We start from the raw sequence: 27,880 nt of genomic DNA on the forward strand, positions 1-27,880 counted from the left end.
AGTGGGCTGGACCTGTAACACAATAACATAACAGCCTGTAAAATATTACAGCTCCAAATGTTTCTTTCTCTTAGTGCAAAAAATGACATGAAATTAAAATATTTACATTCATGAAAAACAGAAATAAGAGCATTTCAACAACGTGCCTCAAATGATCATTTCTGTTACAGATCAGATGCTCAAAGGCACAAAAACATTTAGTAACAGGCAGAATGTTCAAACTGCACTTCGTGTTCTGTAGACATTTCAGGTTTTTCATATTTGGGGAAAAAAGTTCAATTATATTCTGAAAGTGTTTACATCTGCAAAGTTTTCTGAAAAATGTGACTGACACAAACAACCTGAAGTTTCATAAGAAAAATAAGAGCAAAGGAAAATACACAACACATGCATCCGGCAGAATTGTGTTCCAATTGTACAACTCTTAATGGTCATGTTTCAGATTATTCACATTTTGTATGAAAGGACAGTTTGTAAATGTAAACATTTTTAATAGTCATAGTATTTTACTGGTCTGTATGTGGAACCTGAACTAAAAGGATTTTAACGCCCCTGATTGTTCATGTCTTCAGTGTCATTTTCGCATTTCACACATTCATCCCATAGGTTCGACTGGACCCTTTGGTGGCCTGGTTTTGGCCCACGGACCATGTGTTGGACATCTGTGTCACTGGAACGGCTCATACGTACATAGGTTTAATTTTTATCTAAAATGTTGAAATTGTATTTATATCATTAAAACAATATTCTGAGAAATGTGTTTGTTTTTTCCCCATTTCATAGGCTTATGACCACAGAAGTGTAACTGTTTTAACTGCGTTTAACTGTTTTAACTGTTTTAACTGCGTTTAACTGTTTTAACTGTTTTAACTGCTTTTAACTGTTTTAACTGCATTTAACTGTGTTTAACTGTTTTAACTGTTTTAACTGCGTTTAACTGCGTTTAACTGTTTTAACTGCGTTTAACGGTTGTAACTGCATTTAACTGTTTTAACTGTTTTAACTGCGTTTAACTGTTTTAACTGTTTTAACTGCGTTTAACTGTTTTAACTGTTTTAACTGCTTTTAACTGTTTTAACTGCATTTAACTGTGTTTAACTGTTTTAACTGTTTTAACTGTTTTAACTGCGTTTAACTGCGTTTAACTGTTTTAACTGCGTTTAACGGTTGTAACTGCATTTAACTGTTTTAACTGTTTTAACTGCGTTTAACTGTTTTAACTGCGTTTAACGGTTTTAACTGCATTTAACTGTGTTTAACTGTTTTAACTGCGTTTAACTGCGTTTAACTGTTTTAACTGCGTTTAACTGTTTTAACTGCGTTTAACTGTTTTAACTGTTTTAACTGCGTTTAACTGTTTTAACTGTTTTAACAGCGTTTAACTGTTTTAACTGCGTTTAAACTGTTTTAACTGCGTTTAACTGTTTTAACTGTTTTAACAGCGTTTAACTGTTTTAACTGTTTTAACTGCGTTTAAACTGTTTTAACTGCGTTTAACTGTTTTAACTGTTTTAACTGCGTTTAACTGTTTTAACTGTTTTAACTGCGTTTAAACTGTTTTAACTGCGTTTAACTGTTTTAACTGTTTTAACAGCGTTTAACTGTTTTAACTGTTTTAACTGCGTTTAAACTGTTTTAACTGCGTTTAACTGTTTTAACTGTTTTAACTGCGTTTAACTGTTTTAACTGTTTTAACAGCGTTTAACTGTTTCAACTGTTTTAACTGCGTTTAAACTGTTTTAACTGCGTTTAACTGCGTTTAACTGCCATTTCTCAGGTCTCTACACTGGACCACATCAGTCCAGTTCTCAGGTCTACACTGGACCACATCAGTCCAGTTCTCAGGTCTACACTGGACCACATCAGTCCAGTTCTCAGGTCTCTACACTGGACCACATCAGTCCAGTTCTCAGGTCTACACTGGTCCCTGTCTCTCACAGAACAGACTTTCAAATTCTCTTGCTTCATATAAAACACTGAATGGTTTAGGCCCAAAATCCATCAGAGACCTTCTAGTCCAGTATGAACCATCCAGACCACTCAGGTCATCTGGTGCAGGTCTGCTCTGTGTTCCCAAAGTCAGAACTAAACCTGGAGAATCAGCGTTCAGTTTCTATGCTCCGTAGATCTGGAACAAACTACCAGAAAATATCAGGTCTGAGATCCGAGAGTCTGAGTTCTGTTCAGTCCAGGTTCCAGACTCACCTGTTCACTGGGTTCTGGTTCTGGTCCCAGACCCACCTGTTCACTGGGTTCTGGTTCTGGTTCTGGTCCCAGACCCACCTGACTCAAAGGCTTTTTTACTCTTTAACTGTTTCCTTCTCCTTCTAAACTCTGCGCTGTGACTCTTTACTCTGTGTGTGTTTTTATATGTTTGGGTTTTTTCTTCTTTGCTGTTTTTAATTCCCTTTCACATGTTACTTTTCTAATGTTTTAAATGTGTTTCTTTTTCCCTGTCATCATATTTCATGTCCTGTGTGAATACTCCTTGAACTGCCTTGTTGCTGAAATGTGCGACACTAATAAACTTGCCGTACTTCATCTAAATCTTACCAAGTACATGAACTAAACTTCAGCCGTAGTAACAGCTGCGGTTTCTGATGACTGCTTCACTCATTTTGTCAACAAGTATTAACCCTTCCATGCACAGTGGTCACTCCAGTGGTCACTCCAGTGGTCACTCCAGTGGTCAGTTCTTCTCCAGCTGTTCTCTTGTATATTCATGAGTTTGTTGTTTTAGTTCCAGATCAGCCGACACAGTGGACACTACTGCACCATCCCATAATAATACACTGTCACTGAAAACATTATTGTAACTTTGCTGTTCTGGATAAACCTGATCTAACATGTTCCAGTGGAAATCAGTTCCTTGTTATTGTTATTAGACTGTAATTAACAATTTTTTTTTTTTTTTTTTGGCATATTATCTCCATGAAGTGAGTAATGACTAGTACTAGAGTACACTACAAACAAAAAGTTAAGGATATTTCTTTTTTTTGGTCATTTTTGCCATTTGTAAATAAAACTATGTCTGGTCATTTAAAAAATTACTTTCAATTCACACACAAAAAAAAGTAAAAAGCGTTGTGCAAAAATCCCAACTGAAAAAAATAGCCCCAAAATTTAAAATATCCATAACTTCTTATTTGTAGTGTATGTTAAAATGTGAGAAAACATCACATTAGCAGCATTAAATGTTTTTATTTTATGGTTTTCACACAGTATATTAGTAAATACATGTTTCTATACGTGAAAAATTCAACGCACATTTTTGCACCTCCATGAAAAATAACTTCATTAAAAAAAAAATAAAATAAAAATAATAATAATAATAATAATAATAATAATAATGATCTCATTGTTTTTTTAAAGGCGTAAAGAGGACTAAAGAAGAAAGTCTTAATTAATGTTTTCATAATTCATGGATGAACGGGTTAAATCTGGTGCTTAGGATTTGACCTGACTGTGCTGACCCTTTGTCCAGGACCTCCTCTGCAGTCGGTGGTCTGCTGTGGCTGTGGTCTGGGTGGGGCTCATATGTAGCAGCTGGCATTCAGAGGCTTTGGCTCACAGTGGGACAAACAGGCCAGGAAACATGAGTTGTGGGTCAGATTAGGGCCACATCAGTTGGATCTGGTTGATTTTTGGCTGACATCTGGCTCCGTTCTGGCCCGGGTTTGGCTCACCTCTGGCTGCCGGACTCACACCATGTAAACGGCGTCATTCCAGGCCACAAGTGGACCACATGAACATGGGGAGTGTGGGCCAGAACTGGACCAGAAGAATTTTGCTTCTGGGTCTGCAGTGTGTAACAGCGCCTCTCAGAGGCTGCACCAAGTATTACATATGACATCTCCACCTGAGGGCGCTGAATCACACACTGTGTCAGCGAGGAACACCTGAAGGACACCATGGACCATATCATGTATCGATTTATTTACACATGTGTAAAAGGAGCAGGTATAAAAACATTACATTTACATTATTTGAAATAGGACACCCTGGGATTCTGAAGAGGTTTTTGAGAAAGGAGGGGGGGGGTGCAAAAAATAAGTAACAGTAATGCAACACAGTTTCCAGTGGGACCGGCCCTAAACTGCAGTAAACCACTGATCTGAACCTGGGTCCAGTTTGGTTGGATGGTTGATCAGATCAGCTGTGGATTAGAAAGGCTGTTACAGTCTAATACTGGAGTCCACATGAGGAGGGGCTGTCAGCTCCCAGAACCCTCTGAGCTCACAGACCCCCCACCACCACCACCACGATAAGGTGGCACCTCCACAGAGGGGAACTGAGGTGAGACCCCCCAGAGTCCATGAACCTGACCCATCAGAACTGGGTCCATCAGAACCTGACCCATCAGAACCTGAGTACAGTCGGTCAGGTGACTGGGATCAGCTGACAGGAAACAGGAGGACAGATGTGGACCACTGGTCTGGACTCACATGGTCTGACCTGAGTCCACCATCATGAGTTCGATTTCAGGAGGATTTTCTGAGTTTTACTTCTATGGACAACAAAAGACCCACAGACCCACAGAGAGAAGAACAACAGCAACAACAACAACAACAACAGATCCAACTATCAGTCCAAGTCTTTGTCTGTCCTCATGTCCTCCTTTGTCTCCTTTCTCATCGTCTTCTGTCTGCTTCGTGTTTCCAGTGGAACCTGCAGAACATCCAGGTGTTTGATCAGAGGTCAGAGGTCACAGTATCAGCTGATGTTTGATCAGACTCAGAGGAAACACTGAACTCACCTGGATCTGAGACCTTCAGGACGATGGTGCTGATGGGTTTAGGGTTAGACCTGGACCTGGATCTCTTTCTTCGTTTCACATACATCGACTTCTGGATCAGTCGACACTCAAACGTTCCAGAGTCGTTTGTCGTCACGTTCTTCAGAACCACTGACAGGTCTCCACCCATCAGCTGACTCTGGACCAGATTCACACGGTCTTTATAGGATGGGTGCTGGTCATCTGCATAAGGTCTACCCTCTCTGTAGAAGAGGACACACTGATGTGGATCCAGGTCTGTTCTGTTCCACTCTACAATATCAGCTTCAAAGTCCACACCACCTGTAGCCTCACATGGCAGTGTGACATTATCTCCAACATGAGCTGAGATGGTTCTATTACCTGAGGGAGGAAAACACAGAGGTCAGAGGTCAACTCCACAGGTCAGAGGTCAGAGGTACTGGTGCATTGTGGGAGAAGTGGCCACTGTCCCTCTGCTGTCTGAGTGAGTAAACAGTTGCAGTTCCACTGGGTTAGAGGAGGTGTTCCAGGTTTGGAGTAAAGCCTGGGTTTACAGAAGGTGACAAAGGTGTGAAGAGCCCATCTGTGAGTGGAATATGATCCACACAAACGGTGTTTAGTCCAGATCCAAACTGGACTAAGACACTTCAGTCTGTTCAACATGAAGGAGAAACTACTGGAATGACCACAGACCCAGAGCTTTAGTCTGGTCCTCCTTTAGTCAGGTTCACCTTTAGTCTGGTCCACCTTTAGTCAGGTCCACCTTTACTCAGGTCCTCCTTTAGTCAGGTTCACCTTTACTCAGGTCCTCCTTTAGTCAGGTCCACCTTTAGTCAGGTCCTCCTTTAGTCAGGTCCACCTTTAGTCAGGTCCTCCTTTAGTCAGGTCCACCTTTAGTCAGGTTCACCTTTAGTCAGGTCCTCCTTTAGTCAGGTCCTCCTTTAGTAAGGTCCTCCTTTAGTCAGGTCCACCTTTAGTCAGGTCCACCTTTAGTCAGGTCCACCTTTAGTCAGGTTCACCTTTACTCAGGTCCACCTTTAGTCAGGTCCTCCTTTAGTCAGGTCCTCCTTTAGTCAGGTCCACCTTTAGTCAGGTCCACCTTTAGTCAGGTCCACCTTTAGTCAGCTCAGGCTGGTTCTACCTTAATGTCCTCGTTTGTCCTCTAGGTGGAGACACAGGACCAGGAGCAGCCTCCAGGCCTCTTCCTCTCTCTCTCTCTCTCTCTCTCTCCTCTCTCTCTCTCTCTCTCTCTCTCTCTCTCTCTCTCTCTCTCTCTCCTCTCTCCTCTCTCTCTCTCTCTCTCTCTCTCTCCCTCTCTCTCTCTCTCTCTCTCTCTCTCTGGCCCTTTGGGTGAAGAGTCTGGGTCCAGCTGGTGGAGCTAAACGGCTCTGTCAGACCCCCCAGTACCATCCAATACCACACCTCCTTCACAGGTGGAAAGGGTGGGCCCAAGTTCACAGCACACTGCAAATAAAGTCTAATGGAGCCTGAGCCCCAACCCTAAGCATAGCCCGAACCTTTAAGGAGGGTCTGAGGTCTGAGAAAAACAGTTCCAGCAGCTCCATTTGGAAAACACTCAGTTCAACAGTCCAACCCCCTTTCTTCAGACGTCCCTCTGAAGCCACGCCCCCAGAGTAGTGGCACATGGGGTGCTTGTTCTGGAGGGTTCACCAGCGCTGAACAGCAACAGTTCACCAGCTGGGGCTCTGGACCCGGGTCAGGCTCCACTCCGTATGCGGTCCGGACCAGGTCTGGCCACAGCTCCATCTCCTACAGGGGCTGAGGCTCTGGCTGGTGTATCCAGTCATCCCTCCTTCAGTCTCCTCTAACCCCCCCCCCCCTTTCCAGAACAGTCCCAGTTCAGACCTGTGGGACTCAGGTTCCAGTTCCTACTGGTTTATGTTTGTGACTGAATAGTTTACTGGTGAACTGTCCATCCTAACAGAACTAACAGAACTAACAGAACTAACAGAACAAATAGAACTAATAGAACTAATAGAACCAGGTTCTGGCTTCACTTCCTGTACCAGCACTTCCTCTGGGAATGTGCAGAGGGGGGAGGGGCCAATGTCAGTTGAGTTTGACAGACATATCACCGTTCAATCATTTCCAGTGGGCGCTCAGAATGATTGGATGGTGTTTTTTCAGTCCTGCCTGTTCCACAGGTGACGGATTTTTGAAATTTTTGTATCAGAGCATTTAATTAAGTAGTTGTAATCAGGGTTTGAAGGGGATTTTAAGGAATATAACAACAAATGCTCCAGAAAAACATCTCAGACCCACTTTTAATGCTAATGCTAATGCTAATGCTAACCCTAAGGCGAACCCTTAACCGAAGTTTCTGAACCGATGTGTGTCTACAGGTAACGCATGGACAAGCTGATATTCAACAGCTGTGAAAACCACAATCTAAGACAGGGTTGGACAAGTCTGGGCCTCAAGCACCAGTATCGTGGCGTTCATGGACCCTCATGGTTCGTAGTTGCCCACTCATTCCCTAACAACTGTGATGTAATACAGCAGTTAAACAGACTGTATGAGTCATTGTTCACCTGTACAGTCGACCTGGACCTCCAACACCAACGCCAACAGAACCAACAGAACCAACAGGATCGTCTTTCTGGGTTGGTCCATCACAGCTGAGTCTTTACGCAGATTAACTCCACCGTGTTACTGGATCGTGTTAGCTTCCGCTTTCTTCTTCTTCTTCTTCTTCTTCTTCTTCTTCTTCTTCTTCTTCTTCTTCTTCTTCCTCTGTGGGCTGGTGGTTTGTTGGGTGCAACAGCCCCACTGTCTGTTCAGGAGTATGTACAGGTCTGTCACCTCTGAAATAAGTCCAAGAAATCCAAATAAAGAAACCTACTTTTACTTCTGTTCTTTAGTTTTGTAGATCTTAAACATTCCAACACTTTTTTTTCTTCAGACGTCCCTAAAATATGAACATTCTTCTCTTTTTGAGTTCAACTCATGATAATAAAACCAAACTTTCTACACCCAGTTTTTAACCCTTTATCAGAAAGTGACTATTTTCTGCTAATTCCCTCCAACATTAAATCTGGGTCCAATCCTGTGCCTCTGGTTGGTTTTTATTAAACTATACAGTGATTCAGATTTTATAGAGGGTATGCACATACCCCCCCCCCCAGGCCACGCCCCTCTCAGTCAGACTGAGTGTCTTAAACCAACCTGCTCAACATGACGGAGTATAGCAGTAAACACAGCCAGAGCAAAGGACCATGGGAAATCTGAAATGAAATGAAGGACAGTTGGACTGGACATGGATCTGTACGAGCTACCAAAGAACAAGTGGTCCATGAACACTGACATGTGGACACACATGGAGGATCCAGACCTGATCCAGGGGGGAGGGGATCAGCGCTATTTGGACCTGAAACTAATATACACACTGTAAAAAAAAAAAAAAAAAAAAAAAATCTGTGATTTAACAGAATTTTCATTGTTTATTTGACAGATTTTTCCCGTATTTTCAGTTACAAAAAAAATACAGTTAAATACATTTACAAATGTAACATAATTTCACAAATATTTCTCTCCTATTTACGAAATTAAACTGTCAATTTAAAGTTTAATACTGTAAAAAAAATAATAAAACCAGATAAAATTACTGACAGTTAATGGTAACAGAAGTATTAGTTCTGTCAGTTGAACCAGACTTGTTTGTTCATTGACAAATATCTTGTGTAATTACAGGAGGTTTCACAACAAAACTGTTGAATAAATGTAATTTTGTGAATGCATAACATGTATAAGCACTGATAAACTGTCCAAATACAGTTTTTATCAGTGGATTGGACAACTGAGTCTGACTGAAAATTATTTATATATATATTTATAGGGAATTGGATTGTTTTAATACATGTAAATATTCTGTATTAAACATTAAAAAGTCAAAAAAATATGCAAAATCTCATATAAAGTTAGGGCAAAAAACTATATTTGAATTATGGAAAACTACCGTATTTTTATGAGATGGTTATTTTCTGTTTTTTTACAGTATGTTTTTGGTGCCCCAGCTGCTGGAATAATACCGTTTTTTGTTTTTTTTTTTTACGTTTTTTTTTTTTTTTTCATCAGGACTGACAACCAGGGTCCAAAACTAGGGCCCAGAACCAGCTGATCCAAAGGCTCCAAAACTAGGGTCCAGAACCAGCTGATCCAAAGGGTCCAAAACTAGGGCCCAGAACCAGCTGATCCAAAGGGTCTAAAACTAGGGCCCAGAACCAGCTGATCCAAAGGGTCCTAAACTAGGGCCCAGAACCAGCTGATCCAAAGGCTCCAAAACTAGGGCCCAGAACCAGCTGATCCAAAGGCTCCAAAACTAGGACCCAGAACCAGCTGATCCAAAGGCTCCAAAACTAGGGCCCAGAACCAGCTGATCCAAAGGGTCTAAAACTAGGGCCCAGAACCAGCTGATCCAAAGGGTCTAAAACTAGGGTCCAGAACCAGCTGATCCAAAGGGTCTAAAACTAGGGTCCAGAACCAGCTGATCCAAAGGGTCTAAAACTAGGGCCCAGAACCAGCTGATCCAAAGGGTTCAAAACTAGGGTCCAGAACCAGCTGATCCAAAGGGTCCAAAACTAGGACCAGAACCAGCTGATCCAAAGGGTTCAAAACTAGGGCCCAGAACCAGCTGATCCAAAGGGTCTAAAACTAGGGCCCAGAACCAGCTGATCCAAAGGGTTCAAAACTAGGGTCCAGAACCAGCTGATCCAAAGGGTCTAAAACTAGGGCCCAGAACCAGCTGATCCAAAGGGTCTAAAACTAGGGCCCAGAACCAGCTGATCCAAAGGGTCTAAAACTAGGGCCCAGAACCAGCTGATCCAAAGGTCATTTCCAGTAGACCGTGGACTGACCCCAGTGAATATATGCATGATCTACTGGGACTGAGCAGATTTACTGAGTCTAGTTCAGATCCAGTCCTTTATCCAACACAGATACTACTGCTGTGGACCAGCAGGGCACCACTGCATTCTGGGAAATTAGCAGATTTACACCACCTGGTTTAAATGAACACATTATTCTGATAATATTATGGATTTATTGTCAGAATATGACAACTTTAATCTCATAAACCAATGACATTTTTGTTAAATTATGAGTTTTTTTACAACTACGACTTTATTCTCATAACATTGTGATTCTTTTTGTATTCGACTTTATTCTCATAAAATTCCAGGTTTTATCTCCATATTTTCTGACTTTCTTCTGGTAGTGACCAGTGTTTTTCTTTTCTTCTGTGGTCCTAATACTCCGTCGTAGCTTTATTCTCCAGTTCCTCCGTATTTGTAAAACTAGGTTGTCCTCAGTTTCAGTTAGTTTACTAATCATGTAGGAGCACAAGGTTCACAATCACAAAATGAGACAAAAACCAGGAAAGATCTGATCATGAAACCAAGAGCTGCACTGAGAAGGACCGTTAGCCAAAACAATAGGTCATTTCAGGTCTGATTGGACCCAAAAATACAGCATCAGTGAATGTTAGCTGACCCCAAACAGGATCCACAGATCTAGGTTTGGTTTCCTGGATTTGTGGATCCATCTGCTTCTCTTTTCTTTGTCTTTGGGTGTCTGTAAACGATAGCTCCCACTGCTTTAAGAACCTGAAAATACAATCAACCAACAACAGCTCTGCCCCATTTTGGATTCAATATTGTTCTTTATTTTAGACCAGAGGTGTCAAACATGCGGCCCGGGGGCCAAATGCGTCCCACCAAAGGCTCCAGTTCGGCCCCTGGGATGTTTTTACCAAGTGTAAAAATTCCACACTCTTGAATTGAATTAAGCAAAAAAAAAATTAGCTTGAATTAAGGAAAAAATCTTGAATTAAGCAAAAAAAAATAAAAATCTTCAATTAAGTAAAAAAATCTTGAATTAAGCAAAAAAAAAAAGTCTAGAATTAACAACTTAATTTTTTTTCTTTGTTTTAGTGCAAAAAATACCATAGGTATAAGCACAGGTAAGGGTTACCTGCAGGGTGTTTCCACCTGGTGCACCTCCCACAGTGCCTGGGGGGTACCTGCAGGGTCATCAGCTGTGAGCCACCCTTCATTGATGTTTCGCTCCATTAATCCTGGAACATCTCACGGTGGTGGAGCCAACGGTTGGGACGTCTCCCTACCGCCCCCTGCAGCTCCCCCTTGGACTCTCGTTTTCTCCACGCCCCATCTTCTCTTCTCAGCCAGTCAAAAACTCACTCTTTCTGCCTCCTCTTCCAGGTCTTTGGAGGCCCTCCTTATTTTGGGCCCTGTCACTCCCATGTTCCTCAGAAGCAGCTGGATCGATGTTCAGATGAAACCTCTCCATCCACCCTCCACCGGGTGGATGACAGTTGACCATCCTGCTTCTCGACACTCAGCTGCCAGCTCGGTGTATTTGTCCTTTTTTCTTTTGTAAGCTGCCTCCATTCCTCCCTCCCAAGGGACAGTGAGCTCTGCCATGATCACTGCTCAGGCTGAGGGGGACCACAGGAGGACATCTGGTCTCAGAGAGGTTGTGATTATCTCTGTTGGGACCTTGAGCTGCTGATCGATGTCCACTCTGCCATAACCTGGAATCACAACTCTTAGGTTCCAATCCCCTCCAGGTGTAAATAGTGATCTTCTCTCTCTCTGGGTGATGTTCTGAGCCCCTGCTCCTTGTGGAACAAAATGTATCAACTTCTGAGATGTTGAAGGATGGTGTTTGGCCACTTCCAGCCTGCGTGCCTCGAGGACTTCTGCCAGCTTCTGCAGGACTTGGTCGTGGCGCCACCGGTACCGACCCTGAGCCAGAGCTGTTTTGCATCTCCACAGAGCAGCCTGAGGGTCAAAGGTGAGGACTGTGACATCACTTCCTGTTCATAAAGTACACATTCCAGACAGAACAGATGTAGGTCCCCTGGTGGACACTCATAGTACTGCAGTTCAACATTTTCACCACAATCAAACGTCTCCATCATATGTTTCTATAAACACCGATCAAACCAGTAGATGAGTTGACATGTTACCAACAACAGTGCGTGCAGCTCAGAGGTAAAACCAGTGTTCCAGCTCCAGCCGGCTCACATCAGTCATACACCTCCAGGCTCTGAACTGGAACTGGTGAACGAGTCCATATGTTCGCTGTAAAACGGTCCATTAACTGCCTGTGTCCAAAGCCCCTCCCATCCTCATCATGTGACTGGACCTCATGTGGAAGGCTGTCCCATAGTTAAAGCAGACTGGCACAGACGGGTGGGGGGTACTGGCTCCAACTGAACTCACTGGTGTCGTCCGCCGTAGCTCCGCCCACTTTCATCTGCCTCACCCAGCTGAGGAAACTCAAAGGGGCAAGGTAGATCCACAACCACTCTGTCTGTAGGTGGTAGTCCAGGGGAAGTCCTCCTGGAGGTTTAAAGGGCCCTGCAGTACCGGACCACATGAGGACTATTCTGTTTTTACACACCACTAAGCACAAGGTCCACCTTTAGTCAGGTCCACCTTTAGTCAGGTCCACCTTTAGTCAGGTCCACCTTTAGTCAGCTCCTCCTTTAGTCAGGTCCACCTTTAGTCGGGTCCACCTTTAGTCAGGTCCTCCTTTAGTCAGGTCCTCCTTTAGTCAGGTCCACCTTTAGTCAGCTCCTCCTTTAGTCGGGTCCTCCTTTACTCAGGTCCACCTTTAGTCTGGTCCTCCTTTAGTCAGGTCCTCCTTTAGTCGGGTCCATCTTTAGTCTGGTCCTCCTTTACTCAGGTCCTCCTTTAGTCATCTCCTCCTTTAGTCGGGTCCTCCTTTAGTCGGGTCCACCTTTAGTCAGGTCCACCTTTAGTCAGGTCCACCTTTAGTCAGGTCCATCTTTAGTCTGGTCCTCCTTTACTCAGGTCCTCCTTTAGTCATCTCCTCCTTTAGTCGGGTCCTCCTTTAGTCAGGTCCTCCTTTAGTCGGGTCCACCTTTAGTCAGGTCCACCTTTAGTCAGGTCCACCTTTAGTCAGGTCCTCCTTTAGTCAGGTCCACCTTTAGTCAGGTCCACCTTTAGTCAGGTCCTCCTTTAGTCAGGTCCACCTTTAGTCGGGTCCACCTTTAGTCAGGTCCTCCTTTAGTCAGGTCCTCCTTTAGTCAGGTCCACCTTTAGTCAGCTCCTCCTTTAGTCGGGTCCTCCTTTAGTCGGGTCCACCTTTAGTCTGGTCCTCCTTTACTCAGGTCCACCTTTAGTCTGGTCCTCCTTTACTCAGGTCCACCTTTAGTCAGGTCCATCTTTAGTCTGGTCCTCCTTTACTCAGGTCCACCTTTACTCAGGTCCTCCTTTAGTCATCTCCTCCTTTAGTCGGGTCCTCCTTTAGTCGGGTCCACCTTTAGTCTGGTCCTCCTTTACTCAGGTCCACCTTTAGTCGGGTCCTCCTTTAGTCAGGTCCACCTTTAGTCAGGTCCACCTTTTGCCAGGTCCTCCTTCAGTCAGGTCCACCTTCAGTCTGGTCCTCCTTTACTCGGGTCCACCTTTAGTCAGGTCCACCTTTAGTCTGGTCCTCCTTTACTCGGGTCCACCTTTAGTCGGGTCCTCCTTTAGTCGGGTCCACCTTTAGTCGGGTCCACCTTTAGTCGGGTCCACCCTTAGTCGGGTCCTCCTTTAGTCGGGTCCACCTTTAGTCGGGTCCACCTTTAGTCGGGTCCACCCTTAGTCGGGTCCTCCTTTAGTCGGGTCCACCTTTAGTCGGGTCCTCCTTTAGTCGGGTCCACCCTTAGTCGGGTCCACCTTTAGTCGGGTCCTCCTTTAGTCGGGTCCACCTTTAGTCGGGTCCTCCTTTAGTCGGGTCCACCTTTAGTCGGATCCACCTTTAGTCTGGTCCACCTTTAGTCGGGTCCTCCTTTAGTCGGGTCCACCTTTAGTCTGGTCCACCTTTAGTCGGGTCCACCTTTAGTCGGGTCCACCTTTAGTCTGGTCCACCTTTAGTCGGGTCCACCTTTAGTCGGGTCCACCTTTAGTCTGGTCCTCCTTTACTCAGGTCCACCTTTAGTCGGGTCCTCCTTTAGTCGGGTCCACCTTTAGTCGGGTCTACCTTTAGTCGGGTCCACCCTTAGTCGGGTCCACCCTTAGTCGGGTCCTCCTTTAGTCGGGTCCTCCTTTAGTCGGGTCCTCCTTTAGTCGGGTCCACCCTTAGTCGGGTCCTCCTTTAGTCGGGTCCACCTTTAGTCGGGTCCTCCTTTAGTCGGGTCCACCTTTAGTCGGATCCACCTTTAGTCGGGTCCTCCTTTAGTCGGGTCCACCTTTAGTCGGGTCCTCCTTTAGTCGGGTCCACCTTTAGTCTGGTCCACCTTTAGTCGGGTCCTCCTTTAGTCGGGTCCTCCTTTAGTCAGGTTCACCTTTAGTCGGGTCCACCTTTAGTCTGGTCCACCTTTAGTCGGGTCTACCTTTAGTCGGGTCCACCCTTAGTCGGGTCCACCCTTAGTCGGGTCCTCCTTTAGTCGGGTCCACCTTTAGTCGGGTCTACCTTTAGTCGGGTCCACCCTTAGTCGGGTCCACCCTTAGTCGGGTCCTCCTTTAGTCGGGTCCTCCTTTAGTCGGGTCCCTCCTTTAGTCGGGTCCACCCTTAGTCGGGTCCTCCTTTAGTCGGGTCCACCTTTAGTCGGGTCCTCCTTTAGTCGGGTCCACCTTTAGTCGGATCCACCTTTAGTCGGGTCCTCCTTTAGTCGGGTCCACCTTTAGTCGGGTCCTCCTTTAGTCGGGTCCACCTTTAGTCTGGTCCACCTTTAGTCGGGTCCTCCTTTAGTCGGGTCCTCCTTTAGTCAGGTTCACCTTTAGTCGGGTCCACCTTTAGTCAGGTCCTCTGTTTCAGTTTGTCTGCTCTTTTATATTTGTGTTTGTCTCTGTCAACTCTTTTTATTAGTTTTTTATTTTATTTTTTTAATTAATTTTCATTTTTATTAATTACTAGAAATTCCAGGCCACTCCCAGGTTGAAACACACTGGGTTAAATAGTGACGTCACTGTTCTTTACCTGTTGCTGCCCTACTCAAAGCGGTCACCAGGTGGCGCATGCGCATATCCCTCTCAGAGGACCATCATGGCTGCCGTGGAGCCGGACGCTAGCTTAACTTTACTGCCTCTGTTTTTTTTTTTTTTTTTTTTTTTTTTCTACACACAGGTGGGTTCATATTCCACAAAACCACAAACATGTACCACAAAAATGAGGCATAATGAGTCCTGGTGTAGAACCGGAAATGTGTAAAGATGTGTTGTAGTAATATGTGGAAGTAGGTGTGTTTTTAGCTGTACTCTGTCATGCTAGGCTAGTGGATCTGATGCTAACGGCTAATTAGCGGAAGTGGACAATAGAAATGTAAACAGGTTTGGTTTAATGAGTCAGAAGGTGTTTAAATGGATAAAAGCACATATTGAATGAGCTGTTTTCACTTGGATTTTAGTGATAAGTGTCTTTAGTGGAGATATAAACAAGGTAATTTGTGGAAGTGTGTAAATGTTTAGCAGTAATTTAAGAAGTAAGTTTTATTTATAGAGCACTTTACACAGACAGGGGGTAACAAAGTGATTTACAGTCCAAGACAATTAAAATACAAGTAAAATACAAATAAAATTAAAATGCAGTTTAAAATACAGTTAGAATACCGTTAAGATACAGTGAGAATACAGTTAAAATACAGTTTTGAATACAGTTTAAAATACAATTAGAATACAGTTTATAATACAATTAAAATTCAAGTAAAATACAGTTTAAAATACAGTTAGAATACAGTTTAAAATACAGTTCCAAATACAATTAAAATACATTTAAAATACAGTTTAAAAAACAGTTTAAAATACATTTAAAATACAGTTTAAAAATAGTTTAAAATACAGTTTATGATACAATTAAAATACAATGTCAAATACAGTTAGAATACAGTTTAAATACAATTTAAAATACAATTAAAGCACAGTTTAAAATACAATTAAAGCACAATTTAAAATAGAGTAGTTTAAAATACATTTAGAAAACAGTTAGAATACAGTTTAAAATACAATTAAAATGCAGTTTAAAATACAGTTAGAATACAGTTTAAAATACAATTAAAATACAGTTTAGAATACAGTTAGAATGCAGTAAATACATTAAGTGCAGTCAGTTTGTAGCAGCCTTGAGTCAGTTTTGGTTTTAAAATGCCTGTTTGTTTTTTTTCCTATTGAGATTAAGGCAAGGCAGTTTTATTTGTTTCGCACATTTCAACAACGAGGCACTTCAAGGTGCTTCACACAGGACAGTGAAATACAACGACAAGGGAAAAAGAAACACGTTTAAAAAGGTGATTAAAAATAGCGAGTAAGAAAACAACACATAAACCCCAAAAATATAAAAACACACATATATTAAAATAAGAGTTGCAGTGCAGAGTTTTGAAGGGGAATCTAAAATTTAAAAAGATAAAATCCTTTTAGTCAAAGGCAGCAGTGAACAGGTGAGTCTTCTTTAACCTGGACTTAAAAGAACTCAGACTCTCAGATATCAGACCTGATATTTTCTGGTAGTTTGTTCCAGATATACGGAACATAGAAACTGAACGCTGATTCTCCATGTTTAGTTCTGAGTTTTGGAACACAGAGCAGACCTGCACCATGAAGAACCTCTTTTCTAATAGAGTCCTGGCAACAGGAAATACAACATACAGTTACATCATATAGTTACATCATACAATAATTTACAGGACAAGTCATCCTGTTGCTTAAACAATAGTATGTTAAGATGTTGTTTAAATTCTCTACAGAGTCCATGGACCAGAGGGACAGACGGAGGTGGTTCCATAAACGCAGTGCCACAGCTTTAACAGATCTGTCACCTGGTGAAAGGAAACAGGTCGAGGGTGGGGGGCGGGGCATCAGCAGGTTCTGCCCAGAGGACCTCAGGCCAAGGTTATTATCGTTAACGAAAACTATCGAAATGACGAAAACTACAATTGTAAAAACTTTTTTTTAACTAAAATAAATAAAAAGTATAATTAAAAGAAAAAAATGATAACTGAAACTGTATTGTGTGTTTACAAAACTAACTAAAACGGATAAAAATTACGGATAAAATTCCCTTCGTTTTTGTCTTTGTCAATGTTGGATTGATGTGAAATTGTACTTTTCTTTTTGTTTTTCTTTTATTCACACAAGGTATAGTTTTTAGATGTTACCTACTTGACAGTTTCGACTGTGACTCCAGTCTTCCTCAGAAGCGTCACCTGATGTGCTGCTGACGCGTCATTTATCAGCTGGTTGGCTCGACGGACCAATCAGAGCCTTTCCAGCCAACTGCGAACGGCACCATCAACCGGGACGAGGGGGTGTACACCAGCTGATAAATGACACGTCAGCTACACGTTGGATGACGCCTCTGAGGAAGACTGGAGTCACAGTCCAAACTGTCAAGCAGGAAACATCTAAAAACTATACTTTGTCTGAACAAAAGAAAAAAGAAAAGTGTAATTATATAAACAGAAGACAAAATAAACGTCATTAGCCTTGATGTGAAATTGATTTATTTCCATGAGCATTTTTAGCTGCTGGCACCATGTGATATTTAAGGGTCCGTCACTTGTGTTCACTTGTGGTTTCCAGTCGTCTTCTGGTCCCCACTCTACCTGGAAACATGGAGACTAAAGCAGCAGAGTCCTGTCTGGGATTGATTTGAATACAACCACAGAGAAGAAGAGAAAAGAGACGACTAAATTAAAATTAATACTTAAACTAAACTGAAACAAGTGTTCAGAGATCACAAACCTCCGCCAAACACCATGTGTAGATCGACTCTTTCTGTTTAAATCCAACAGTTTCCAGGTTGTTCCATACACAGAAACAGTTGAATCTGGTCCCAGTCATGTGTCTGTCCAATTAGATTCAATTCACATCAATATTAGTTGAGTTCTAATTTTAAATGTGTGGGAAATGGGATTTTCAGTGTTCAGTGTAAATGTCCACAGAGTCCACATTCCACAGTGGATGTGGACAATTTAGCTCCTGATACAAGAGATTGTTCTAAGCTACAGGTGGATCCAACTGGAGGAGAATCAGAGTCGATTGGAATTTTGGATGAATTTTGGAAAATGTCTCAGTGATGACAGATGGAAAACTGTAGATGTTGTGACCTTGCTGTGACCTTGAACTTTGTCCTACTGGGACCAAAATGGACTGGGTTGGTCCCAGGGCCTAGGCCTATCTGTGGGGAAGATTTGGGAAAGATGGGTGGAAGAGTTTTACACTGAAGATGAAAACAAACAAACAAACACACAAAGTGATCACAATACCTCCTGGAGGAGGTAACTAAGCATTTAGAAAATAATGAAAACTATTAGAAAACTAGCAAACCTGCTCTAAAAACTAATTCAAACTAACTGAATTAGAGAAAAAAAGTCCAAACTAAATAAAACTAAACTCTAATGAAAAATCCAAACCTATTATACCCTTACCTCAGGCTGAGAGCCCAGCTGTAGATCTGGATTAGAGCAGTAATGTATGCAAAAATGAAAACCATACAGAACAGGACACCAATGCACAGATTTAAAAATGAAAACCATACAGAACAGGACACCAATGCACAGATTTCAGAGTGGGTGTGATGTGGGCGGTCCTGTTAGAGCAGGTCAGAGACCTCACAGCTCAGTTCTGGACAGATTCCAAACCAGGTCAAGTCCTTCCTGTTCACACATGTGACCAGACTGATGAAATAATCTGAGCATAAAGACACAAACGCACAGATGATCAACTGAAGCTGACACCATGAAGGACACCATGGATCTGAGTTTGGAGAAGGTACGAAGCTGGAAGAAGCACTTCTACACCAGGTAATACTTAAGTTCATTACTGCAGTTTATATATGTGTACTGTATTATTTATAAAGTGAGCAGAAGTGTTTGACTGTGGACGACGCTGCAGTGACCAGATGAGACAGACTGGGGTTTGTTTGGTGTTTTACTGGTCAGTACATGTGAATGGAAAACACAGACAGTTATGGACATTCAGATTGTGTTTGCTCAGTGGTGCATTTATCTGTATATTTACATACAGTGGTTATTGTTGTGTTTTCAGAGGAGTTTGTGATGTCTCAGGTGCTTTTAGATTCTGTAGTTTACCTGATGTTACATTGAACATTTGATTATCACCTACTTTTGGGGTAAAAGCAGAATAAAGGCCGCAGTCCAGACGAACGCTAGCTGGACTGGGATCTCTGGTTGGGACTATGGTCTGGGGAAAGGACTGGGGCCTGGATCAGTGTCTGGGGTCTGGTCCAGGGCCGGGACTGAGTTATGGACGAGGCCTTGGACTGGGTTCTGGATGAGGGGATGGATGGATGGATGGATGATGGACACATGAACAGTTGGATGGATGATGATATTAATATTATTTATTACCATAAAATTGTCTGAGTTTAATCTCACAGTATCTGAATTTTATGAGTTTTTCCTCATATTTATATAATACGAACAGAAAATATCCATGTTTTATTTTCTTGTACTTCTGTGAGATTTTTCTGATTAATTGAATTATTCTTAAAGAATATCTGAGGTTTTTGAGTGGAGTTGTTTTATTTTGTGTTGAATTTTATTAAACTGGGCCCAGTCACAGTTGTGTCATAATTCCAAACCCATGTGGTACTGCTCATATTGGAATGGGTTTCCTTTGTCTATATCAGGGGTCTCAAACATGCGGCCCGGGGGCCAAATGCGGCCCCCCAGAGGTTCCAATCCGGCCCCTGGGATGAATTTACTAAGTGCAAAAATTCCAGTCAAGGCTGTGGAATTAATTTTAGTTCAGGTTCCACATACAGACCAATATGATCTCAAGTAAAATAATAACAGCGTAATAACCTACAAAAAATAATGACTCCATATTTTCTTCTCGGTTTGATATGAAAAAAAAAAATCTTACATTATGCCTATAAATAATGACAACTTCAAATTTTTGTCTTTGTTTTAGTGCAAAAAATGACATTAAATTATGAAAATATTTGCATTTACAAACTATCCTTTAACAATAAAACATGAATAACCTGAACAAATATGAACAACCTGAAATGTCTAAGCAAAATTAAGCACAATTTTAACTATTTTCTGCCTGTTACTCAGTGTTTAGTGTCTTTGTAGATCTGATCCATAATGCATAATGCATCCATAATGTAAAAATGATGCGTTGAGGCAGAATATTGTTAAAATTACACTTATTTTTCTTAAGGAATTTCTGTTTTTTCAGGTTATTCATATCTTTTTTGTTTGGATAGTTTATAAAAGTAAATATTTTCATAATTTAATTGTTTTTTTGTTGTTTTTTTTTGCATTAAAACAAAGACAACAATTTGGAGTTGTCATTATTTATTGGTTATTATGTTATCATTTTACTGGTCCGGCCCCACTTCAGATCAAATCGGGCTGAATGTGGCCCCTGAAAGAAAATGAGTTTGAGACCCCTGGTCTATATAGACCTGATGACTCACATCGGTCCATGTGACCTCTGAACTTCACACTGACCCAGTTATCATGGTAAAAGCAAAAAAAAAAAAAAAAAAGAAAAGAAAAAAAACAAAACAGGAAGCAGCTCAGAAAGTGGAGAAATAAAGAAAAGCAGAAGTTTGTGTGGGTTTCTGTTCAGACGACATGAAGACTGGGTGTGTGTTCCATCGTCTCGGTGAGTCCAACGATCAAACACCGGCCCGATCGATCACTGATCGGACCCACGGGTTCCTGATCAGGTCCACTTGAACAGGATGAGGTCAAAGGTCAACGTTCAGATGGACAGGAGCAGTTGGATCCTGGGTCTGATGTGTGGACTGGAGCTGACCTTAAAGGCGTTTCCATGGCGCCAGACGACAACACAAACAGCTGATTAGACCGACGATTGATCTGTATTGATTAGAAGTCAAACATTATTAGTGTTGATTGGTTCCATTAGAATCAGTTTGAACATTTGGATCCAAAAAGTTCATCTGTCCTTCAGAACTGTTCAACGGAACCTTCTGTGTGGAGTGGAATGACAGCTGTCAATCAAACAAAGGTCTGTTTAGTCTGGTCTAACTGGTCTGTTTAGTCTGGTTTAACTGGTCTGTTTAGTCTGGTTTAACTGTCTGTTTAGTCTGGTTTAACTGGTCTGTTTAGTCTGATTTAACTGGTCTGTTTAGTCTGATTTAACTGGTCTGTTTAGTCTGGTTTAACTGGTCTGTTTAGTCTGGTTTAACTGGTCTGTTTAGTCTGATTTAACTGGTCTGTTTAGTCCGGTTTAACTGTCTGTTTAGTCTGGTTTAACTGGTCTGTTTAGTCTGGTTTAACTGGTCTGTTTAGTCTGGTTTAACTGGTCTGTTTAGTCTGATTTAACTGGTCTGTTTAGTCTGATTTAACTGGTCTGTTTAGTCTGGTTAACTGTCTGTTTAGTCTGGTTTAACTGGTCTGTTTAGTCTGGGTTAACTGGTCTGTTTAGTCTGGTTTAACTGGTCTGTTTAGTCTGGTTTAACTGGTCTGTTTAGTCTGGTTTAACTGTCTGTTTAGTCTGGTTTAACTGGTCTGTTTAGTCTGATTTAACTGGTCTGTTTAGTCTGGTTTAACTGGTCTGTTTAGTCTGGTTTAACTGGTCTGTTTAGTCTGGTTAACTGGTCTGTTTAGTCTGATTTAACTGGTCTGTTTAGTCTGATTTAACTGGTCTGTTTAGTCTGGGTTAACTGGTCTGTTTAGTCTGGGTTAACTGGTCTGTTTAGTCTGGTTTAACTGGTCTGTTTAGTCTGGTTTAACTGGTCTGTTTAGTCTGGTTTAACTGTCTGTTTAGTCTGGTTTAACTGGTCTGTTTAGTCTGGTTTAACTGGTCTGTTTAGTCTGGTTTAACTGGTCTGTTTAGTCTGGTTTAACTGTCTGTTTAGTCTGGTTTAACTGGTCTGTTTAGTCTGATTTAACTGGTCTGTTTAGTCTGATTTAACTGGTCTGTTTAGTCTGGGTTAACTGTCTGTTTAGTCTGGTTTAACTGGTCTGTTTAGTCTGGGTTAACTGGTCTGTTTAGTCTGGTTTAACTGGTCTGTTTAGTCTGGTTTAACTGGTCTGTTTAGTCTGGTTTAACTGGTCTGTTTAGTCCGGTTTAACTGGTCTGTTAGTCTGGCTTAACTGGTCTGTTTAGGCCGGTTTAACTAGTCTGTTTAGTCTGGTTTAACTAGTCTGTTTAGTCAGGTTTAACTGGTCTGTTTAGTCCAGTTAAACGGGTCTGTTTAGTCCGGTTTAACTGGTCTGTTTAGTCCGGTTTAACTGGTCTGTTTAGTCTGGTTTAACTGGTCTGTTTAGTTCGGTTTAACTGGTCTGTTTAGTCCGGTTTAACTGGTCTGTTTAGTCCGGTTTAACTGGTCTGTTTAGTCCGGTTTAACTGGTCTGTTTAGTCTGGTTTAACTGGTCTGTTTAGTCTGGTTTAACTGGTCTGTTTAGTCCGGTTTAACTGGTCTGTTTAGTCCGGTTTAACTGGTCTGTTTAGCCCGGTTTAACTGGTCTGTTTAGTCCGGTTTAACTGGTCTGTTTAGTCCGGTTTAACATGTCTGTTTAGTCTGGTTTAACTAGTCTGTTTAGTCTGGCTTAACTGGTCTGTTTAGTCCGGTTTAACTGGTCTGTTTAGTCTGGTTTAACTGGTCTGTTTAGTCTGGCTTAACTGGTCTGTTTAGTCTGGTTTAACTAGTCTGTTTAGTCAGGTTTAACTGGTCTGTTTAGTCCAGTTAAACTGGTCTGTTTAGTCCGGTTTAACTTGTCTGTTTAGTCTGGTTTAACTGGTCTGTTTAGTCTGGTTTAACTGGTCTGTTTAGTCCGATTTAACTGGTCTGTTTAGACTGGTTAATCTGGTCTGTTTAATCTGGTTTAACTGGTCTGTTTAGTCTGGGTTAACTGTCTGTTTAGTCTGGTTTAACTGGTCTGTTTAGTCTGGTTTAACTGGTCTGTTTAGTCTGGTTTAACTGGTCTGTTTAGTCTGGTTTAACTGGTCTGTTTAGTCCGGTTTAACTGGTCTGTTTAGTCTGGCTTAACTGGTCTGTTTAGGCCGGTTTAACTTGTCTGTTTAGTCTGGTTTAACTAGTCTGTTTAGTCCAGTTAAACGGGTCTGTTTAGTCCGGTTTAACTGGTCTGTTTAGTCCGGTTTAACTGGTCTGTTTAGTCTGGTTTAACTGGTCTGTTTAGTTCGGTTTAACTGGTCTGTTTAGTCCGGTTTAACTGGTCTGTTTAGTCTGGTTATACTGGTGTGTTTAGTCCGGTTTAACTGGTCTGTTTAGTCTGGTTTAACTGGTCTGCTTAGTCCGGTTTAACTGGTCTGTTTAGTCCGGTTTAACTGGTCTGTTTAGTCCGGTTTAACTGGTCTGTTTAGTCTGGTTTAACTGGTCTGTTTAGTCTGGCTTAACTGGTCTGTTTAGTCTGGTTTAACTAGTCTGTTTAGTCAGGTTTAACTGGTCTGTTTAGTCCAGTTAAACTGGTCTGTTTAGTCCGGTTTAACTTGTCTGTTTAGTCTGGTTTAACTGGTCTGTTTAGTCTGGTTTAACTGGTCTGTTTAGTCCGATTTAACTGGTCTGTTTAGACTGGTTAATCTGGTCTGTTTAATCTGGTTTAACTAGTCTGTTTAGTCTGGTTTAACTGGTCTGTTTAGTCTGGTTTAACTGGTCTGTTTAGTCTGGCTTAACTGGTCTGTTTAGTCTGGTTTAACTAGTCTGTTTAGTCAGGTTTAACTGGTCTGTTTAGTCCAGTTAAACTGGTCTGTTTAGTCCGGTTTAACTTGTCTGTTTAGTCTGGTTTAACTGGTCTGTTTAGTCTGGTTTAACTGGTCCATTAGTGAAGGAAGACGCTCCACTGTGGACAACAGAGGACAAACACAACACTGGGGTCATGGACACGTTGTGCCCCTCCGGTGGGTTACCTCTGTTCTGAACTCTGACTCTGTTACACTGTCTGTCCTCTGACCTGTGACTGTGTCTCGTCCTCTGTCATACTCTGACCTCTGCCCTGGTGTCCCTCTGATCCTCTGACCTGGTGTCCTCTGACCTCTGACCTGTGTCCTCTGTCCTCTTCAGGTGTCTGTGTCGTGCTGTGTCTGGATCTGGAGAATGTTTCTTCAGGTGAGATGATGAATTCAACCAATCAGACTCAATAACAGTTGGACATTTGGTCCATGTGTCTTTAACCTGTTGAATGTGTTGACTCTGTCCAGTCTCTGTGGACGTCCGTCCAAACCTTCAGCAGTTCTTCAGAGGAGACAGTTTGTCTGTGAGTTGTGCAGATGTTCAGACAGATGGATGGACAGTGAAGAGGAGACTGAAGAATGGAAAAACCCAGACATGTGGGAACAGTGAGAGGACCTTTGGAGAGATAGTTGGTTCATCCTGCGTCTCACATGTTGTGGCAGATTCCAGTGGAGTTTACTGGTGTGAGACCAGTTCAGGACAGCAGAGTGAGCAGGTGTCCATCACTGTAACAGGTGAATAAACTGAGCTGTGATTGGTTGAAGTGTGTCTCTAACAGGATTGCTGGTTCCTGAGGGAACTCCAGCTTTAACTGGAGGTTTCCAGTGTGGCCTTCTGGGTAGCAGCTTCTGTTCCAGACAGTGGACGTGGACCACAGCTCAGTCTGACCACCAATCAGCTCTCTGTAGAGTTGGTGTGAGGACAGTGGGCGGAGTCACACCCATATTAGCTGTAGATGAGGACATCCCATATTCATCTAGTTTTAGATGTGGACACAGTTCAATGTTGAAGTCCCCCTTATGACCTTAGATCAGAACCACTGTTGGAGTCCACTTCATGTGTGTGTCCTTTGTCTTTATTTGTGTCTCTGCTCTCATTTGTCCAACTCTGCTTGGATTTAACAGGTGATGATGTAATCTTGGACATCCCTGCACTTCCTGTGGAGACAGGAAGTGATGTCACTCTGCGCTGTAGAGGCAGAGGTGGTTCAACAGTGAAGCAGAGTTATTAAAAAACGGTCGGAAAGTCACATCTGTCCCAGTAGAAGAGTGGACCATCTCTGTAGACCACCTGTCTGATGCAGACCAGTACTCCTGTTATGTTCCACTGGTTGGTGAATCTGCACAGAGCAGCCTGAGGGTCAAAGGTGAGGACTGTGACATCACTTCCTGTTCATAAAGTACACATTCCAGACAGAACAGATGTAGGTCCCCTGGTGGACACTCATAGTACTGCAGTTCAACATTTTCACCACAATCAAACGTCTCCATCGTATGTTTCTATAAACACAGATCAAACCAATAGATAGAACAGGGATCTTCAAATCTTTGGTCACATGTTCCATCTGTAAAGTTGCTTTCAGATTTGACAGCACTTCCAGCGGTTTGGTTTCTGATCCAGGATTCAGTTGAATTGAATTCATCTCCATCATGAACATAGAAAGTCAAACCAAAGTGGTCCCAGTATAGATCCTTGTGGAACACCGGTCCATGTGTCCACATCAGTCCATTTGTAGACTGTCTTCTGTCTGTTCTGAATGAGTGTAAATGTTGGACTTCCTGTTGGGTTCAGGGTTTGTTTCCACAGATTTTGTTCTTCATCTGGACCTGATCCATGGAACCAAACTTCTACGACAACGACAAATGAACTGAGACTGAAGATGATGTTCTGTTGTCTCCTACAGTTTCCGCTACCAATGATCACACAACTTCATCCTCTGATCCAGGTTCCTCCCCAGATCCAGATTCTTCCTCTGGTTCCACCACCCCAGTCATCATAGCTGTGGTCTCACTGGTTGTCCTGGTTCTGATTCTGGTTCTGCTTCTGCTGCTGTGGAAGAAACACAAAGGTGATGAACTGTCTCATCTAGATGTGAAATGTTTCATAAATGTCCCAGAGGTTTTGGTTCAGGTTAGTTTTAAGGGTCCAGTGTTCTGGTCCTGGTCCAGTGTTCTGGTCCCGGTCCTGGTTCACAGTGTGGTTCTGATGTGACTCCTCCTCTTCTTGTGTCTCAGGCGACAGTGGCTCCTCCCCTCCTGCAGATGTCACCTATGCTGACGTCACCATCGCTCAGGCAGCCAATAGGAGAGGTAGGAGACGCACCTGCACCTGAACCAGGTTCACTTAGACCCATGTGACCCGTTACCATGGTGATGTGTTTGTTTGACAGATAAACATCATGGAGAGGCTGAGACAGTGTACGCTGGAATCAAAACAAACACTGAAGGTAAACAAACAAATAAATACATACACAAACCAACTAACCGACCGACCGACCACCCATCCACTGACATCACAGACCGGCCCCATAAGGAACTGGACCTGATATGACTCAACTGGTCCCAGTGCTGACCACGAGGAACATAAATGCTGTTGAATGTAAAGTCCAGTAGCTGCTGTGTCTGGTACCGACGTCAGGGAGGCGGAGAATCCTCTGGGTGATGGATTAGAAAGTGTAGGGGAGTGGTTCCAACACAACTGGCTCTCAGTGCGTTTGGTCGCTCGTAGAAAGACGAACAAATCCTTGTGTTGAAGGTGTAATGGTATCTGCGACTTCTGTAGGAATAATATGGCACCACTCGTCCTCTGGTGGGTCTTCACGTCGCTCCAACCTGCTGATGATGCAAAGGAACATCATCAGTTCTATCAAATCCGTCTGCTCTAACAGTTGTTGGTGATGATGGAAACCATGGATGTGTTTGCAGATGTTCCTGGTCTGAGTCCAGGTGGAACCAGTCGGTAACTTTACCTAAAACCTTACGTGTCCACAAACATTAGACACTTTTACACAGATCCCGGAAAAAAGGTCAGATGTTGATCCCACTTTTTTTCCTTTTTTCAAATCAAAGGGGTGGGGCCACAGTAGATGGTAGGACATATCACCACAATAGGACAATACCCCAAGTATAGCATTAGCATGAAGCTATGGTATGTATGTTGGTATTTAGCTGCGGCACCATTAGCGTAAAGCTGTGGTATGTATGTTGATATGTATGTTGGTATGCAGCTGTGGCACCGTGAGCATGAAGCCATGGTATGTATGTTGGTATGTAGCCACAGCACCATTAGCATGAAGCCGTGGATGGAAGTGGTTTAGTATCAGGTGAATGATTTTGACCTGTTTCAGGAGCTGAGGACGTCACCTACAGTCACGTTGTCATCAAAGATCAGAGGTCATCTGGACGGAACCATGGTAACCGTGACAACGTCTTCTACATCTTATACCTGGTTTTGTGGCATTTAGTTTTTTTTGTCAAAGTCTTTTTGTGTTTTTTGCAGCTCAGTCGCCTGATCCTGACGTGGTTTATTCATCGGTCAGACCAAGAAACACATGACCAGGAACACACGGCAGGTTACTACGGCAACGCAGATGCCAGCATCCACGTGTTTTCTTTCTTAACCAGTAAATGTAGATCAGCTGATGGGTGGATCTATCTGTTTTATTGGTGCAGAGCTGTAGATGTTCACTTTTGTTCCCTTGTATTTAACAGATGTTTTGTTTCTTCGCTCCACACTGCCCTCTGGTGGTGATGTCATGTATTAAATTAAACTGGACTGAATCCTGTTTCCTGTCCCGACCTTTTGTGTATGACTTTTACCATCGTTTCCAAACTGTCGGACTCTTCGACTCATCCAGCTGCTTTTATCCACGTCTTCATGTAAAGTCATTATTTAGGTCAAAAGATCTGGAAAGATAGCAAAACCTTTGATTCTTATGAGAAATTGAAGATTTAATCAACATCATTTTATGACTTTTTTTTTAAATTGCTGAACCAAACCGTTTCGGTACACACCTGTTCGGTTCGGTACACAGCTGTACCAAAACAGCACAGTATGTTGAGGAAAAAAAAAGAAACGAAAGACGTCGTTGGATGCGGAACTTTAAATCTGCGTAAGTTCCACACAGACATATAGACGTAGCACACAGTGACCCGAAATATGAAATAGCTGCTGCCATAAAGTTAGAAAAACCAACAAATATGATGTCAACCTGAAGGGAAGAGACTGAAGACCCTCCACCATCAGTCCAGTCCTGTTTGGGATTACTACGGGTACAGGTGAAGGACAACAACGGGGAAAGAGATGATAAGACGAATGTTGTTTGGCCCCTGTGAACTACGGTAGTTCTAAAACACTTACACCTGCTCTGTCTCTCTCTCTCTCTCTCCCTCTCACACACACTGTATAATAGATGAATAGAACCTGGGATTTGGAACTTGGAAA

At 42.5% G+C, this 27,880-nt stretch overlaps 2 protein-coding genes across 2 annotated transcripts in view; one reads left to right on the top strand and one right to left on the bottom strand.

The window, feature by feature from the left end:
- LOC115438377 (coagulation factor X-like) overlaps positions 1-7,452 on the bottom strand; it is a 34,422-nt gene extending 26,970 nt beyond the window's left edge. Inside the window, 2 exon segments of the mRNA XM_030161952.1 lie at positions 4,757-5,137; positions 7,309-7,452. Coding sequence (XP_030017812.1) covers positions 4,757-5,137; positions 7,309-7,390 — 463 coding nt within the window. The 5' untranslated portion in view covers positions 7,391-7,452.
- A 3,999-nt stretch (positions 7,453-11,451) lies between these two features.
- On the top strand, positions 11,452-27,221 carry LOC115438378 (uncharacterized). The gene is made up of 9 exons (XM_030161955.1): positions 11,452-11,587; positions 23,768-23,812; positions 23,905-24,171; positions 24,702-24,803; positions 25,341-25,505; positions 25,672-25,746; positions 25,827-25,883; positions 26,784-26,849; positions 26,936-27,221. The coding sequence occupies exons 1-9, from the start codon at positions 11,452-11,454 to the stop codon at positions 26,989-26,991; spliced, it is 969 nt and encodes a 322-aa protein (XP_030017815.1). The 3' UTR covers positions 26,992-27,221.
- The last annotated feature ends 659 nt before the right edge of the window (positions 27,222-27,880 follow it).

This window comes from Sphaeramia orbicularis, chromosome 18 (assembly GCF_902148855.1).
Source record: "Sphaeramia orbicularis chromosome 18, fSphaOr1.1, whole genome shotgun sequence".
In the NCBI taxonomy this organism is placed as follows: Eukaryota; Metazoa; Chordata; class Actinopteri; order Kurtiformes; family Apogonidae; genus Sphaeramia; species Sphaeramia orbicularis.